The sequence below is a fragment of the Leptopilina heterotoma genome, unplaced genomic scaffold (assembly GCF_015476425.1).
Source record: "Leptopilina heterotoma isolate Lh14 unplaced genomic scaffold, ASM1547642v1 Lhet_47, whole genome shotgun sequence".
NCBI lineage: Eukaryota > Metazoa > Arthropoda > Insecta > Hymenoptera > Figitidae > Leptopilina > Leptopilina heterotoma.
The window spans coordinates 1,396,761-1,415,287 of NW_025111098.1; the positions used below are offsets into that span (position 1 = coordinate 1,396,761).

Sequence of the window (18,527 nt, forward strand, 5' to 3'; positions counted from 1 at the left end):
TGAACCCTTAAACTTGTTTTATAAGGTTTCTATTTGACGTAAAAAAAATTATGTATATTAGTGAATTTGATTGATTTTTTAGTAAGGAATACAATAATATTATTCATATTTTGATAAATTAAAAAAATTTAAAAAAAAACCGTAAAACCCAAAAAAAACACCAAAAATTGACTTTTTTCACAAAAAACGCTGTAGTTTCTTAAAAATTTGACTAATTTAAAAACTATTTTAGGTTTTTAAAGTTAACTAGATACACGTTTAGGGAAAAAAATTAGTTTTTGTATTACTTCCAAAAAACATAATTATTTGAACATCTGAAGTGAAAGAAATTTAAGACAAAATTGTCGAATAGTGGAAATCATAAAAATGAACTATAAAATGGACTTAAACAATTAATATTTACTAGAAATGGTGTTATAAATTTAAAATTTTACAAACTTATAATATATCTGAATATATTAACATTAAAATTTATAACTTATGAAGTGATTCTGTAAATTAATATTCAATCAAAGTTTTAATTAACAATTTTAAATACCTCTAATATATGTTGAAATATTATTAACAATATAGAATTTATAATTTAAATTTGACTGTCATTTACCACATTTTTTGTATTAGAATTTAATCTCTGACTGTAGGGAGAGCATAGAAATTTTTAATGAATCTTAACTCAAATTTCATAAGTTGTTACAAATACAGAATGTCTATTTTTCATAAAAATAGAATTTTTGTATAAAAATGTTTCTCTTTTATAAAATACAACTTTTTCATGCCTAACCTATTAATTTATACTTTATCAGATGATTTTAACTGATTGAAAACGAATTTTAAAAAAAATTTGAATTTACTTATATTGTGTCAAAAGATAGAGGTTCAAACTAAATTATCAACGGGTTTTGATCGTAAAAAAATTATTGGTTAAGCCAGAGGAACCTTGAATATTACCTTGAACTCCTTCTAGGGTTAAATATGTCATTTTATAGCCAAAATTGTTTTTATTGGGTCAGTCCAGTTCAACTGTGTCAAAAAAAATTTCATTGATTTTCTAAAATGATAAAACTTTTATGAAAATCTGTAGTTCACAACAAAACAAAAAAACACTTTTAATTTAAACGTTTTTTAAAATTTTAAATTTTTGTCAGTTTTTTTGCATTAACAAAATATTACAACATTTAAAAAAAAAATTAATAACTCCAAAACCGCGTTTACAATAAATTAATAAAATTTACACTATGATTACACAAAATTGTTCACTCTTTTTAATGAAAATAAATGGAATTTATGAAAAATTTAAAAACTCCATATTTCGAATAACAATTTTTATAAACCGCCCGTATTTTTGGCGGTGATCGTTGGCGCGCGTTACAATAAAAAATTCGTTATGTACATTCCAAATTGAAAATAACAAAATTTTTTTTGGGGACTTCAAGAAAAGACTACCGAGGACACTTCTTATGAGTTTAATTGCAATTGGACGGGTAGAACACATAATTAATTCAAATTGTTTATAAAATTATTATTAAAAATATGGAATTTTTAAATTTACAATCATGCAATTATTTTCTTTGAAAAGAGTAAACAATTTTGTGTAATCAGTGTAAATTTTATTAATTTATTGTAAACGCGGCTTTGGAGTTATTCATTTTTTAAAAAATTTTGTAATATTTTGTTAATGCAAAAAAGGTAACAAAAATTTTAAATTTCAAAAAATTGTTTTTTTGTTTTATTGTTGTGAACTATAGATATTCATAAAAGTTTTAACATTTTAGAAAATAAATGAAATTTTTTTTGACACAGTTGAGCTGGACTGACTCATTTGTTATAAAATAATAGAAAATAAGTCTTCAAATAAAAATAAGACAATTACCGGTTTTAAAATCAATTTTCTAATAAAAAATTTAGTTAATATTTTGTCAAAATCAGGCGTAAAACAAAACTTATTTTTTACAGTGCGTATACGAAGCCATATATCTATACGTTCTATAAGCGCAGCGTTCAAAATTTTGAACAACATTATTTTGTTTCCAAGAAAATAAATGAAGGAATGTTTGACTTTTTAAATTTATCACTGCAGCGGATCGGGAAAATCAGATAATTTATTCCCTCGCGCCAGAATTTAATTCAAACTTTCAAATTCGTAAAAGTTTGTCACAAACTTTCCATGAAATTGTCGAGAATCTTTAATTAAGCTAACATTTTCTCGAGATTTCAAAATTGGCATTTTTTTGGGCCTTTTCACGTCAAAAATATCTCTATTTGCAAAGGTTAGACTGATTTTTGTTAAACTTCGTAGAATCATAATTCTATATACTTCTTTCCCCCAACTTACATTAAAAAAATTCACAATTACAGAAGATACGCTACTTTGAATTTTAATGTTAATATTATAAAAGTTTTAGTATTTTGGAACATTATTTATGGATTTTAATAAAACTAACACATGTTTTAGGTAAAAATAAATTCTTCAAAATGAAAATAGAATTCATAAAAAAAAAAATTTTCATATAGAAAAATTAAAAAAAAATTCAATCAATTTTTATTTTCATTATTTCTCTCTGACTGACATTTCATTACAATATTTGGATTCCTTATGAGTTTACCTTTAATTTTAAAAAAATTTTAGGAGACTACTATAGGTCTCGAGATATTGGAGTTTTTGTAAATTTCGCTATAATTCAGATTTAGAGAGTAGGGATCAAAATTTGTAGCGACCTAAAGTTATAAAAACTTCTCCTAATGCTTCATAAGATTTGTTGTCTCTGTATTTGATGTGCCCTTCTAAATTTTCAAATACTGGCGAAAAATTCAGATGAAATCAAAATCAGGGACTTCTACAACCCTTATATGATCGCAAAGGGGTTCAAATTAAATTTTTTTATATTATTTTGTTTGTGTCAATCCCATCTGACCTACAGCTCAGTCGGGGCCATTGAACGTGGGCCATAACTGAAATTCATTAAACCAGAGCCAGTTCTTTAATTGAGGAAAAATTTTTATTTTCTCCCAGATGGGTTTATCAGTGTGACATTTTTAAAATTAATAAAGCAGTCTAGTTCTAATTTGATACTTGAAACAATTCATATTCTCGTCAGATTTGAAACTTGCAGCAGGATATGTTCTAGCATTATTCTAAGTCATTAGTTCACAGTACATTTCATGATTAATTATATACATAAAAAAAAGTAAACCAAAGGTACATTTCACCGTTAAAATAGGTCACACATGAGGAATCCGTTAACTGGACAGTTGAATGTCAATCGTTCGTTAGTGCGCATCATCAGTTGAGAACATGTGCCATTGGATATAGTTGTGTGACAAAATTTAAATGAAGTTAGCTATGAAACAAATTTTTATTATTATTTTCATAGTAATTGTTTGTTTCAGTGAACAATATACTTATGGAAAACTTAAACATAATTCAAAAAGAAAATTAAGTAGTTGTCACTATGCAAAAGTTATTAAGAAGAAAGATTACGTGAAACAAATTAATGCAAATAAGCCGGTAGTATCAAATTCTTCTGTTGTATCTACAAGTCAAATATCAGCAACTAAGCAAGGACCTTGTAATTGTGGTGGCGGTGTATGTGGATGTTGTTCCCGACTCTTATTCAATGTATGGAAACAAACGGCCTGTGTAAGAGTTAGTTACGATCCTGATGAGTTTAGTTTCACAGCGAAAGTGTTGATGAATGACATACTTTTATACACGAGGACCGTATCTGGTAATTATTTTAAAAGAGTAAATTTTTTCGAAAGATACAGATTTTATATCTTTAAAAATTACTTTGTGTCACATCATTATCCTAAATTATTTCATATTTTTTAATAAAGGTTCCAAAAGTACAATAAAGAAAATATTATGCAATTATTTTTCTCAGCAATGGCAAATCAGTACCGAGCCAGTACTGCAATTTTGCTATTGGAGATTCTGTTCTCTCTAAGTCTAAATTAGCGAAGTTTCACTAATTCTCAGCGATAAGTATACAACTTATTCCAAAAAGCGTATATATACGCTAATTGATCAGTGAAATTTTTTTTTTTAATTTGTAACTTCGGAGGTAATTTTTGAGGGATGATATAGGGGTAGTCTCTGATCATGATTAAGGGTTGTTGAGTTAATGGTAGATGTAACAATAGTTGCTTATTTGTTATTGGGTTATTGGCCGATATTTCTACAGTAGTGGTAAACGTTGTTTATTTTTAAAGGATTAATTATTGCTTTGTTATGTATCAATATATTGACGTTTTATAACTTTTTGGGATTTTGGCATAAGTGTTGGTGTATGAGGGGGTAGTTTTTTAAACTGCAAGGGTCGTAATCGTGATTTAAATTATGCGGTTGTTATTATTATTACCTTCATTTATTAAATTACAGTGTAAACATTTCTTATTTATATAATTTTATCATATTTTACTGTTTTTTATTGAAAACGGTGTCTCTGAGTTAATGGTGGTTTTTCATCCTTTTCCCCAAGGTTTAGAACTTTCTAAGGGTGATTTTCGGATTCAGCAGGTCAAAATCTATAAAAACATATACTTCTTTTACAATCCCCTTCGGGGGCAAATTTTGACCATTTTTCAGCGTCGTTCTTTTAACTCCCTTCGCTTCATAACTCCCAAATGGGTACGACTTTTATAGAATCCCTTGCGGAGTTAAAATTTAACTCCCTTTTTTTACAGTGTATAAACACTAATTGGAATCAGTTGTATATACTTATCGCTATTTCAGATTTAGAGAGTTTATGATAACATTTCTAAATACAGTTTAAATCAAATTTCGTTCTCTCTTTTTTTAAAAAAGTATCTATATATTTAATAAGGGTGTTTTCTAGGTCAACAATAAAAATGTTTTGTTTTAGAGTCATAAATTTACTATACAAAAACATATTTATTAGAATAGAAGACTTGGCACTAATTTAAAAAAGTTAAAAATAAAAAAATTTTGAAATAATTTTTTTTATAAATTGTTACTGTGCAGAGGGTCGATTACATAATTTATTCCGGATTCCATATATCATATTCTACATTTTATAATCCAATTCCATATTTCAAATTCCGTATTTCGCAATCTAAATTTTACATTCCAGATTCAACATTTCCAATTCCACATGTCAGATTCCAATTCCGGATTCCATATTTCATATTCTGCATTTCACATTCCGGATTCCACATTTTAAATTTCACATTCTACATTCTATATTTCATGTTGCATCCTTCATATTCCAAATTCCAAATGTCACATCCCGGATTTCACATTTCAAATTACGCAATCCACATTTCATATTTCACAATCAGAATTCCAAATTTTATATTCCACGTTTTACATTCCAGATTCCACAAATCATATTCCGCATTTCACATTCCGGATTCTACATTTCAAAATCCGGAATGTGGAATATGAAATGTGGAATCTGGAATATGGAGTATGAAATGTGATATCCAAAATGTTAAATACACGGAGAAAAATAGAATATTCAACTAACTATCTGGAGGGACAAACAGACTATATTTGAGGTTAAGTTTTTCGTAACCATCTCTGAGGGATAAATAGACACTCCGATTATGAATTTGACTAACTCGGAAGGAAAAGTTAACTATCCAGAGAATCAGGCTTAACACTCAAAACCAAACCCTCTAATTGTTTGACTATCCAGTTTTCTCAGTGTATGAAAAGTGTAATCCAGATTGTTAAATATGGAATATGAAATGTGGAATCCGGAATGTTAAATATAAAATGTGTAATCAGGAATGTTGAATATGTAATGTAAAATCTGGAATTGGAATCTGAGATGTGGAATTTGAAATGTAAAATTCTGATTGTGGAATGCAGAATGTACAATCTAGATTGTGTAATACGAAATGTGGAATCCGGAATTTGGAATCTTGAAGATGCAATCCGCTGTGTGGAATTTGAAATGAGAAATTCGGAATGTGAAATCCGGAATTCGAATTGTGGAATACAGAAAGTAGAATCTGGATATTTACATTCAGAATGTGGAACATGAAATTCTGAATAGGAATCTGACTCGTGGAATTTGAAATGTTGAATAAGGAATTTTAAATCTGGAATACGGAATGTAGAATCTAGACATTGAAATTCGAAATATGGAATTTAAAATAAAATGAAATGTAAAATACGGAATGTGAAATCTAGATTGTGTAATACGGAATGTGGAATATGAATTATGGAATTAAAATATGGAATGTGGAATACGGAACAAGTTATGTAATCGACCCCCAGTATACCTATACGTATTAATTTATTTAATAATTGTGTTACATTTGAACACAGTTTTAAAATAAGTTATAGAAAATTCAAAGTTTAAAAAATATTGAATTTTAAATATTTCTCAATTCTTGAAAACGTTAATTTGGTACAATGTTACTTTAATTTATTATATCATTTTAATATTTATGGTTTCTGATTTATAATTAAAGATTAAAATATTTCCCACATAGCACAATAGTATGAGGTAAGGTTATGTTGAGTACTAATCGTAAGGCTCATAAGGTTACACGATATTGCTGTGGTAGACCTGAGGTGAACTAAAAACTTCCGCCATGGAGGTAAGGTTACATGTTAGGGTGTGGTGACTATATATGATAAGGCCATGGTAACCTTACACGTTAAGGTTGAGGTAACGTTACATGTTAAGGTTGAGGTAAGGTTACATGTTAAGGTTGAGGTAACGTTACATGTTAAGGTTGAGGTAAGGTTACATGTCAAGGCTGAGGTAAGGTAATTATTAAGTTGTAAGGTTGAGGTAAGGTTGTGATAAGTTTACCAGTTATAGAAAATATTGAAAAAATAATTAATAAATAAATATTCAATTAAAATGTTAAGTTTGTTGCTCTTCTCTATTTTGGAAACCTGACATGAAGCAGAAAATTTTGAAAACAAATTTGGGGGGACTGGGATTCGAACCCGGGATCGGCGCGCATAAACCTATCATTCTAACTAACTGAGCTAAGTAGAGAACTGGCAGAAGGAAAATTAATGTTGCCTTTAAGGAGTTAATCATCTTCTTGGTTCACCTTAAAGGCAACATTAATTTTTCTTCTGCCAGTTCTCTACTTAGCTCAGTTAGTTAGAATGATAGGTTTATGCGCGTCGATCTCGGGTTCAAATCCCAGTCCCCCCAAATTTGTTTTCAAAATTTTCTGCTTCATGTCAGGTTTCCAAAATAGAGAAGAGCAACAAACTTAACATTTTAATTGAATATTTATTTATTAATTATTTTTTCAATATTTTCTATAACTGGTAAACTTATCACAACCTTACCTCAACCTTACAACTTAATAATTACCTTACCTCAGCCTTGACATGTAACCTTACCTCAACCTTAACATGTAACGTTACCTCAACCTTAACATGTAACGTTACCTCAACCTTAACATGTAACCTTACCTCAACCTTAACATGTAACGTTACCTCAACCTTAACGTGTAAGGTTACCATGGCCTTATCATATATAGTCACCACACCCTAACATGTAACCTCACCTCCATGGCGGAAGTTTTTAGTTCACCTTAGGTCTACCACAGCAATATCGTGTAACCTTATGTGCCTTACGATAAGTATTCAACATAACCTTACCTCATACTATTGTGCTATGTGGGTTGTTACAAACTTTATTTTTATGTGGCGAACATGTTGGACAATATGTTTAATAAAATTAGTGCAATTTTTAAGAAATTTGTTACTTGAGGTTTTTTTGGGTGTTTTTTTTACAAATCAGAAGGCAGATTTTGAAAATTTAAAGTGGTGGATCTAATATGGTGGACGATATAATTATATGTAAAATTAATATAATTTTTATGAAATTAAGGGGACGACCCCTCTCCAGGGGGTAATAAATAATAAAAAATATTCAATTTAGATCCTTTTACATTCTTTTAAAAAACCTGTAATTAAAAATAAGAGACATTCATTGAAATTGTTATGCTTCCAGGAAAAAATCCAAGACCAGTTTGTGTTCCTGTTCCTAGATTTCCAACAGTGAGGGCATGCCTACGATTTTATAACATTTATTTTCAAGGAAGAAATGTCCATGCTTGTATGAACATGGAGGGCAAATTTCGTGATACAACGTTATTTAAGGTAAAAAGCAAATTATATTTTTTCAAGAGTTTTTCGTTACAATGCAACGTTTTGTCATTCATGGTTTGCCGACCCAGTTAAGCTTCTTTATACAGAATTAGGTTACTATAAATAAAATATAGTTCAAGACCAATCGATTGGTCTGCATAAAGTATTCAAAATTTGTGGAGAATTCATCATAATTAAAAAAATAATTATTTGTAGGTGGAATTAGATTGCATGAGATTCGGCACAAAAGGTCTAGCTTTCGTAAAACCCGAAGATGGTGGTGGACTTGGTCAAGTTGTTCTTCTACCCGATGGAATTAGTGGAGGAGACGACTATAGTGACGAAGATTATGATGATGACGATGATGATGGCGATGATGATGGTGACGATGATGATGATGATGATGATGAAGATGATATCTTTTGATTTCTGATTATTATACTGGTTGTACCGAAACGTAGTCAAGAATTTTTGCAGTTTATATTCCATTGAAAGTTTTAAACTCTTGTATATTTTATCTTTATTTATTTATTTATTTACATTCTGTAATATATGTATGTACTTTTATAATAATTACATTATTTTGAATTAAATCAAATTACCAAAATTGTTTGTTCATAATAAAGCATATTATATTTTGATTATTGTTTTACACTTTTCCAGGGAATTTAAAAACTTTTTTTGGAATCGAACAAAACATTTTTTTCCTGGTCAATTAAAAAATCGAGACATTAGGGCATTTTACCCATCTTAACCTTGGATACTCTTTAATTATATACTCTCAAGATACAATGCTTATAAAAAGATAGTCTAATATGCTTGTTTCAAAAAACATATTTATTTTGAATAATGAAAAGTCTTTTACAGAAGATGAAAATAACACTTTGTAATTCATATTTTATTCAACTTTCTTAATTTTCTTCTACCAATCATTTTTCGTGTCGAATATTTAAAAGTACTTAGTTAATAATTTAATATACTTCATTTATTTACTTCGATTAATATGTAAAGTTGATTTGCATTCTTGATTTAATGCTTCCTTTCTTTTTTAAAAATTACAATCATTCATTCAGTTTAAGAGAGAAATTTGAAGGCACATCAAGTTGTATCAATGATGGCAATAATTGTTTCTTTTCTGTGCTATTGGTTTTTGGTTTTGATGTTTCTACTCCATTAGCATTTATATTAATACAATCAAAATGTAACACTAATAGTGAAAGCTGAGTCAACTTTGCTTCCAAGTCAAGGCATCCATGGAACGTGGAATTTTGAAACTGAAGATCTTTTACACGAAGACAAACATTTAAAATTGGTATGGATGGAACAGGTATGCATGTTGCTGGAGGATTGTTGGCTAAAATAATAATTTTATTAGGTGTAATATTAAGAAATATTAGTTACGTTTGTCTTAAAGAAATATTACGCTACAGTATTGACAAAATATTTATATATCTATAAGGAAGACATAATATTATTACTTACCGGGGATTTTTACAACGAATGATTTTCCATTAAATGAAACCCCTATTTGAACGGAAAATTCAGCTGGCAATAAAGTAATGTTAGTGCACATATTACTATCTTTCAATAGTAAACCAAGGTTTAAGTTAATGCAGCAGCTGCAAACTAAATCTACACAGTTGCACGATGCACCCTGGAATGAATATTGCTGCAAAAATTTAGCAGTTGAATTTACCGACTTGTCAATTTGTTCTATCTTTCCAGTAATAAACTTTCCGGTTTTTGGATTCTTGAATAGTTTATTCATTGTTGCAAGGTCTAAAACAGAAAAAAAAATTGTATTTTAGTTAATTAAAAAATAAACTATCGTTAATATAAAAAATGATAAAAATAGCGCATTGCTAAGTATGTAAAAAGTAAATATTTTTGAGGTAAGAGATTATTTCTTTTTATAATTTCTTCTTCTTACAAATCAAGGAACATAGGAACGAAATTATTACGAGAGTAATAATTTGGAAACCAACCTACCTACGCACATTGTTTAAGTAGAGAGAGTAATTTTTTAGAAGTCAACCTGAACACATCGTCTAAAAGTACTTCATTAACAAGTGAATTATATTATATCTCTAAGTATTAATTTTGTAACAACTTCTATTCAACATCTTATAAAATACACCGATTTTAAAAATACAATTTAATAATTTTCCAAAAATATTAAATTGAAAATAAATCCAAGTTTTAAGGAAAATCTTATATTGAAACAAGAAATTCAAAATTTCGAAATTTGTTCAAGAGGCGACCAACAGTGAAGAAAATTTGATATATTAAAAATACAAAGCACTATACTATCTCATTAGTGTAAACAAGAGGACTAATATCCAGGCATTAAGGACAACTTTAGGAGGACCCATTGCGTCAAGCCCTCAACACCATTCGAGATTGGAGAATCAGAGTACCATCACCAGTTCATACACCACCAATAATCGTTATTCTTAAAGTAAGATTTTTAATTTTAATTATACTCATTGTATTTTTGTCAATTCTTTTCTTTCTTGTTGATTTTTCAATAAATTATTCTCTCAAAACATTTAGTAGGCTTATTGACTTATCCTCATTCCAAATTAGGTTTATTCCTGAAATTAATTTAAAACGAAGAACATACACGGAAAGAAAAAGTCCGTCAACCATTAATGGATTAGTATATTACTTTGAGACGGGACTCTTTTTCCGTTGATGGTTACTTAACTTTACTTAACGATTGAAAACGAGTCATGGATTGATTAGAATGCCAGTATGTGACCAATTGTTTTAGATTTAATGCTGAATTGTTATCAATGGCTGTTTGAATGTTTACGAATCATTAGTGAAAGTTTGTGAAACGTTAGTTGACTCGTATTCTAAATCGGCGCTCTTCACTAGCGCATTGTTGCGCAGTGTACCGATGCGCATTTCTTCCGGTTTCTCTATAGTCCATGTGTTTTTGCTGTCTGCTATACATATCCCTATATACTATTATGTGTAATGTGAATATTTAACTTAACTAATAATTTGCAGTTGAATTGCGTCTAGAAATTGACCTCGATGAAAATATATTTTCTTTTATATTTCTCGCTAATTAGAAAGTAGTTATTAGTGCAAAATCATTTCTCACAAGTTGTGAAAAATTTTGTTATTTGGTATATAAGAACAGTTCGCTTCTAAACTTAAAATGTTATAAGTGTGCGTTTCTACGTGTAGTTATTATAAGTGCGAAAATGTGTTGGTCTAAAGCGTCTAAGAGTGTAAATAAAATATCGGAACTGTGCAACGAAAAAAATGTGTTCATTCTGTACCAAATAGTGTCTAAAATTAGGGATAATTCTGAAAGAAGTTGAATTTTTTGAATGCTTTTGATAGTCATAGAAAATTTAATAGACAGTTTTCTAAATTTTAGTGAACGAGTTTTATATATTGATGACAGTTTTCTAAATTTTAGCAAGCAACTCGTCACTGATTGTGACTCAAAGTATGTTATGCATTCAATGATTTTGTGTCCCGTCTCAAAGTAATATACTAGTCTATTAATGATTGACGGACTTTTTCTTTCCGTGTAGGTATATTTAAAAAGGTTACGTGTTTTACTTTTTGACTTTTGTAACTTGTTGGTCATATTTTTGATCCCATCAAAAAACAAAAGATCCTATCTTCACCTTTATTAAAAGACGAAGAAAATTATCTGTAGTAAAGTTTTTTTCAATATTCTAGAAAGAAAAATTGTTTGGTAATTTTCTTCATCAGTTGTACTTCTATACCCGAGTCAAAATTTAGACCCTCTTTTGACCCTCTTTTTTAAACCTCTTTTGAACCTAAAAACGATGCGGCAAAATCCATATTCCGATGTTTAGAGGCTGAAAAGAGGATTTTAAATTTTTGTGAAATTTAAATTTTTTAAATTTCTATCTATGCTAATAGATTAACGCGTTCCCAAGAAAGGTACCTAAGAAGGAAAAAATTTGAGGTTATGTGCGATTCCATGGGAGATTTTAGTTTTTTCGGAGTAAGTAAACCAATTGCAATGAAATTTTGGAATTTAAATCTACACATAAAAAGACATATTTCCACCAAATATTACGTCAAAATATTCAGTAGTTTTTGAGATGTCAAAATTTTGGAAAAATTTTGAAATCGTTATATCTTCTTTCCATCTTAACCAAATCACTTAATTTTTTTTGGAGAAAATTCAGCATAAAAAAACGAAAAAGTTTTTTATATTATGTTTATAAAAAATTTTTATAAACAAAAAAGTTATTAAATAATAATTGAATAACTTTTGAATAGCTTCACGGAATTGAATGAAATAAACACTAATATAAACTTACCTTTGATTTCTTTAAGATTCCAAAAAAAATACCTGGCAACGAGATTGTCTTCATATAATATTTTTAATATTTTTATTCACTTATGAGCGTAAACATTAGAAGTTTCTGCTACTTTACGTGCAAATTTAGGTGCGCGCGCAGACCTCTCTCTCTGAAACCGGAAATTCGGAGATGATTAGAAAGGGAGGTCTGCGCGCGCACCTAAATTTGCACGTAAAGTAGCAGAAACTTCTAATGTTTACGCTCATAAGTGAATAAAAATATTAAAAATATTATATGAAGACAATCTCGTTGCCAGGTATTTTTTTTGGAATCTTAAAGAAATCAAAGGTAAGATTATTTTAGTGTTTATTTAATTCAATTCCGTGAAGCTATTCAAAAGTTATTCAATTATTATTTAATAACTTTTTTGTTTATAAAAATTTTTTATAAACATAATTTAAAAAACTTTTTCGTTTTTTTATGCTGAATTTTCTCGAAAAAAAATTAAGTGATTTGGTTAAGATGGAAAGAAGATATAACGATTTCAAAATTTTTCCAAAATTTTGACATCTCAAAAACTACTGAATATTTTGACGTAATATTTGGTGGAAATATGTCTTTTTATGTGTAGATTTAAATTCCAAAATTTCATTGCAATTGGTTTACTTACTCCGAAAAAACTAAAATCTCCCATGGAATCGCACTTATGTTTTAAATTTTTTGAGTAAAAATACAGATAGAGAATCAATTATTAATTAAAAATTGTTGGTCTTCAAGTCTTCGTTATATTCAAAATATTTAAGGGGACACCCAAGTCACCTAAAAACAATGCAAAAAGAGTCAACTTTCGGTACACTTTTCTCGAAAACTATTATTCCAATTGCGTTCGCCCTTTTTTATTCGATTACAAATATAATCAAGTATATGAATAAGAAGTAATACGACGTTATCTTCAATAGAAACTTTTTTATGAATATTTATACCCAAAGCAAAATAAAAATCCCATTTTCTCTGATTCATTGACTCATATCTCCGTTTGTACAACTCAAAATGATGTTAAACTTCTTATTCGTATTCTTGGAACCTTACTGAACAAAGTAAAAAAAAAAATTACAAATCGGTTTAGTAGATTCGGAGAAAAGTGTACCGAAATTTTGGAATTGGAAAAAAACAATTTTTACAGGAGACACGAAAAAAGAAAAAATACTAAAAACTCATGGTATTCAGAATCATGTAATCAGATTTTTTCTACTCTTTAGAAAAGGTTTTAAAAAGTCTTGTTCTATTCCTAATTGAGTCTACTTTTAGAAAATCAAATTTAAAAAAATCGATTTTTTTGTCATTTTTTCACTTAGGTGTCCCCTTAATGAAAATTGGTTTCAAATTCAAATAATTGAAAATGAACTTTTAATCAAGATAAATCTAACTCGAACCCAACCTATAATTCGTTTGCTTCTTAGGTACCTTTCTTCGGGTCGCGTCACATTTATTGAAATCATTCAAAAACTATTATTTGCATCTTCTATAGGGCAATTAAAATATAACTCTGTGAAAAAAATTCCAATTTTAGTTTTCGTAATATTTTTAAAAATCTTCTTTCGGACCTCTTTTAAGCCTTCTAACTTCTCTTTTCAACCTCTTTTGAACCTCTAATAGTGCGGAAAAATCCATGTCAGCACACGGAGAAACTTTTAATACCACTAATTCTTAAAACTGGTGAGACATTTTAGTATGTTAGGTTAGATTCAAGGGAAAAACGACATAGGTTATAGAAATTGCTATTGAGACTATCAAAAACACTCATTCAGTATATATTTTACAGTTCTTCATAAGGAAACTAACGAAAATTAGTATGTTGTTTTAGAAAGAAAATAATAATTTTTGCAAAGTTGGGAAAGCCATGAATTAAAAAGAAACACAACAAATTAATTGTCTATAGATACTCATAGAGACGATAGTGATACTTGGATCTGATGGTAGATGGCATTAGTGTATGTCACTGTAACTGTAGGTAAATATATTTAACACGACGTAAGAACCTAACCTATATTATTAACGCACACACGCACACGCAAGTAAAGACACGACGATTGGTCACGGAAACCGAAAGATCGCACGATTCGTTAGAAGTACACAGCTGAATCGTCCTTATATATTAAACGAGTGGAAAAATATGTGCCTTCGAGAGAGAGCATTTTTTAAAATAACTTACTAATCAAATTATGTAAATAAGTAAAAGTCGTGAAAAAAATTATGTTATATTGAGGAACAGTTCTTGAATTTAATTTGGCATGAGGAGACATTCACGTTTATTAATAAAAGGTTTTTTTCTTTCATACACGTGTGAATTTCAACTTCGAAAACATTAGGGTTAGTTCGCGACGTCAGGTGATGGACTCGGTGATGCTCGGGCGAAATCGGTTAAGTCCGCCCGCAGTCCTTCCAAAATTGGTATGTTACGTTAGAATGTCTGTTATATATTCTATCTATATGTGGAAAAAAGGTTAGAATTACCGTATTATTTCACAAACAAAAACTAGCATTTTATTCTTTTCTAAAGAAAAATAAGACTATTTCTAATGCAGATAGCAATTTTTGTACACCGAAGGTTGCTTAATATATAACGAACTTATCATATTTTCGTATTAATGTTGAAATTATTAGCACAACGCACGAAAAATCCTCACATTCTAACGTACTTTTAGAATAAAGATAACCAAATATATTCAATATTAGAAGAAAAAGTTTCTCCGTGCAGTTTGCAGGTTCAAAAGAGGATTTAGAAGTGTTAAAGAGGCTTAAAAGAGGTTAAAAAGAGGTTTTTGGAGAACTAAAAGAGGGTCTAAATTTTGACTCGGGTACGTATGAGTCAGCTGAGTTGTACTGACTAGAGTTAATAAGATTTCATCAAAATTTGGATTGTAAGAAAAAGTTTTTTTGATATGTGATCATTTTAAGACATTACAGTTTTATTACATTTACTGGCTGTGTTAAATGATTCTTATCCTTTCCTAAAAAGACTTTGCGAGAAAAGGTCGAATATATCGAAACAGGAAATGAACATTGACAATGTAAAAAGTGAATTATAATTATAATATCATTGAAACTAAGTGAAAATTTTAAACAAATTATATAAAACAATAAAAATTTGTTATAAATGGACATGTTAAATAAAAACTTTGAAGCAACGAAGTCGACCACGAAGCGGTCGACGAAGCGTTAGTTTGAGTTTCAAAATCTGTTATTTTCGGAGATTTAAGTTAATTATAAAATAAATAATCTATTGAGTAAAATTAAATTCATATTTACTGGAAAATTAATTTTATAATTTTCTTCTAATGGAATATTTTTTGTCCGGAGAAACATATCTTTTACCATATTCTAAATTAGTATTTTTTCCGAAATATATGGTAAACTAAAATTATTATCAAAAATATTAAATATTAAATATTAAAATTAAAAACTCACCATTTGATGATGATGATGATGCAAATAATGAAAATGTTAAATCGACTACGACTATTAATAAAAATGTAAAAATAACATGTTTTGCCATGTTTTTTTTATTTGCAAAAAAATAAAAATGTTCTTTTTTTACTAAATATTCTTTTTACTAGAATGTCTTCCACAGGGAACGGTTGACGCACGACTGATTTTAAGCGTACTGCAAAATACGCAAATTTCAGGTATCATTGCCATTAAATACAAGACGAATTCATTGGCAGGCGTGATTTTTTGAGTAGTTTCTTTCACCCATTCTATCTTCTTTGTCAATATTCAATTTTCAACTTTGAATAAAGAAATATTATTATTTAAAATAGTAGTATGTTGCAAATGGACACAAAAAACATTTTTCAATGGTTGTAAATCACTTGTAAAGAAGAATTAATATGAATGTTTCAATAATAGAATTTACAAAATAAGATAGTTTCAATAAAAATATAAATAATGTTTAATGCATAATCATATCAAATATTAAACTAAATTAGAAGAAGCTCTTTGGTATTTAAATTTGCACTAGCATTTTAATAGCATACTGTATGTAAGGACATTGACACTATTAACCCGTTAGCAAAACCGTTAGAATAATTCGTACAGTATTATTATCTGTAAGAATGATTTATAATTCCGTTCATTACTTACAATTAATTAAATAATCGAATAACATGCGACGTAAATGCCTCACTTAGGATAACTTCTTATTACATTTAACTTAAAACGGTTTTGCATACAAAGTTTCTAAGATAGGAAAATGTCCAAGCTTTTCGTGAAAGGTTTCTGCAATATTAACAAAAAAGACATTTTAAGAATGTTCTTAAATTTCCAAGATTGTCCTAAAAATATTATGAGCGTGCCCTGAGAATGCCTTAAACACGTCCAAAAATATCCTCGGCTGACATTTCTCGTAAACATTTACTAATATGTTATATTTTTGTGCCAGAACATGTTTCATATTATTACGTACATAACCATTGTATATATTCATTTTAACTAATATTTTTGTAAAACAATCAAAATTTTCAAAAACTTAAAACTAGCGTTTTTTACAAAATACCATTGTTATTTTTTGTTTAAAGTCAATTCATTTATTTATTCAAATTTTTCTTTTATTTGAAAATTTAATTTTTTATTATTTTTAAATTTTAACTTTAACATGACAATGGAAACAGAATGTAATCGCATATTTAAAAGCACTTTGTGTTTGTTATATTGCATGAACAATGGAATGAAAACGATAAAGAATAATATTATATAATTTAGAAATTCTTTTCTACAAGATACTTTTTTAATTTTATCTTTTAAATAGATAGATTTTTTATGTCTTCTATTTTAAAGCATGGAAAAATAAGAGGTACTTATTTTTTAGAAGTCCGCATAAAGCTTTCTTACTTTAACTTAAATTTAAATCACCCTTTAAGTATAAATATTGGCCTTTTTTGGAACTAGTAGAAAAGATAAAAAAAAATTTTTAAGGCACAAAACGCTTTAACATCATTTTAATAATAATTATATTACTTATTGAAATTTTAATTCATATTACTTACTTAGATCATATGCTTAGTGTCCGGGCGAAAATGGTATATTGTGCGCCAAAGAACAGAAAGTTGCTTTTATGCAGGCGCTAGAAGGAATTGAGCTCTCTGGAATTAAGTGTGTAAAATTAGCGCACCAAGATTTGATAACTGATTGAAATATATGAATATTGCCGGAAAAAATTATGGTCACTTTGGCAGCAAAATCGATTTTAAAAAGATTCGATTAAATTTAACAATACAAAAGTTATAACCAAAAGAATGAATAAAATTAAGAGAAAAGTAAAATTTGGATTATATTTTTTAATTTTGGATAACTGTAAAGAGGGCAGAGTACGAGCAATCATTCCCGGTAAGAAGAGGTTGATTAAAATAGATTAAAATGTATACAAATATCGCTAAATTCTGAATCATTTCAATGCCAAACTTAAGCCATTTTTGAAGTTCCATATTTTAATTCCTTTAAAGATAATTCATCTGCACACATATTTATATTATGTTTAATTCGGTATGCATTTTACTTCTTATTGGGAAATTAGAATTGAAAACAATTCAATTCTGTTCAATATCATAAAATTTGTAATCATTAGAATTCCATTTATGACTTAAATATTGCTGACACTTATTAATTCATTTCAAATGAAAAAGTAATAACATTATATGTGACTGTCCACGAGAAAACAGGGCTTAGCTCTAAAAAATCAATTTTGAGTTTTTATGCTAATCTATAGATATTATATTGCTTTTTCAAATGCAAAAATCAAAAGTTGTAAATTGTCAATTACTTTTGACAATACAACGTTTTAAAGATGTTATATTGTATGCATTCTTTCGTTCTGCTTCTACTTCAATCAGTCGCCCTGTGAAAGCTATAAGCCCTGTTTTCTCGTGGACAGTCACATATGGTCAAAATTCACAATGTTCTTAATTCCAAACCAATGTCATTTTTGAAATTTTGTGTAAACATTTTAATCTATTTTAATCAACCTCTTCTTACCGGGAAATCGCTATGATTTCTGTCAACATTTTTGGTCACGGTGACAAAAGTACCTGCATCAATAGCCATCCGAAACAAGTGCAAACCAAATGCTCACGGCAACC

At 28.5% G+C, this 18,527-nt stretch overlaps 2 protein-coding genes across 2 annotated transcripts; one reads left to right on the plus strand and one right to left on the minus strand.

Annotated features, from left to right (window-relative positions):
• Positions 1 to 3,232: 3,232 nt before the first annotated feature.
• Positions 3,233 to 8,733, plus strand: LOC122507398. The gene is made up of 3 exons (XM_043620082.1): positions 3,233 to 3,725; positions 7,956 to 8,104; positions 8,309 to 8,733. The coding sequence occupies exons 1-3, from the start codon at positions 3,329 to 3,331 to the stop codon at positions 8,516 to 8,518; spliced, it is 756 nt and encodes a 251-aa protein (XP_043476017.1). The 5' UTR covers positions 3,233 to 3,328; the 3' UTR covers positions 8,519 to 8,733.
• A 175-nt stretch (positions 8,734 to 8,908) lies between these two features.
• LOC122507399 lies at positions 8,909 to 16,073 on the minus strand. The gene is made up of 3 exons (XM_043620083.1): positions 15,862 to 16,073; positions 9,575 to 9,871; positions 8,909 to 9,446 (listed from the first exon to the last, which is right to left on the minus strand). The coding sequence occupies exons 1-3, from the start codon at positions 15,947 to 15,949 to the stop codon at positions 9,154 to 9,156; spliced, it is 678 nt and encodes a 225-aa protein (XP_043476018.1). The 5' UTR covers positions 15,950 to 16,073; the 3' UTR covers positions 8,909 to 9,153.
• Positions 16,074 to 18,527: the final 2,454 nt, after the last annotated feature.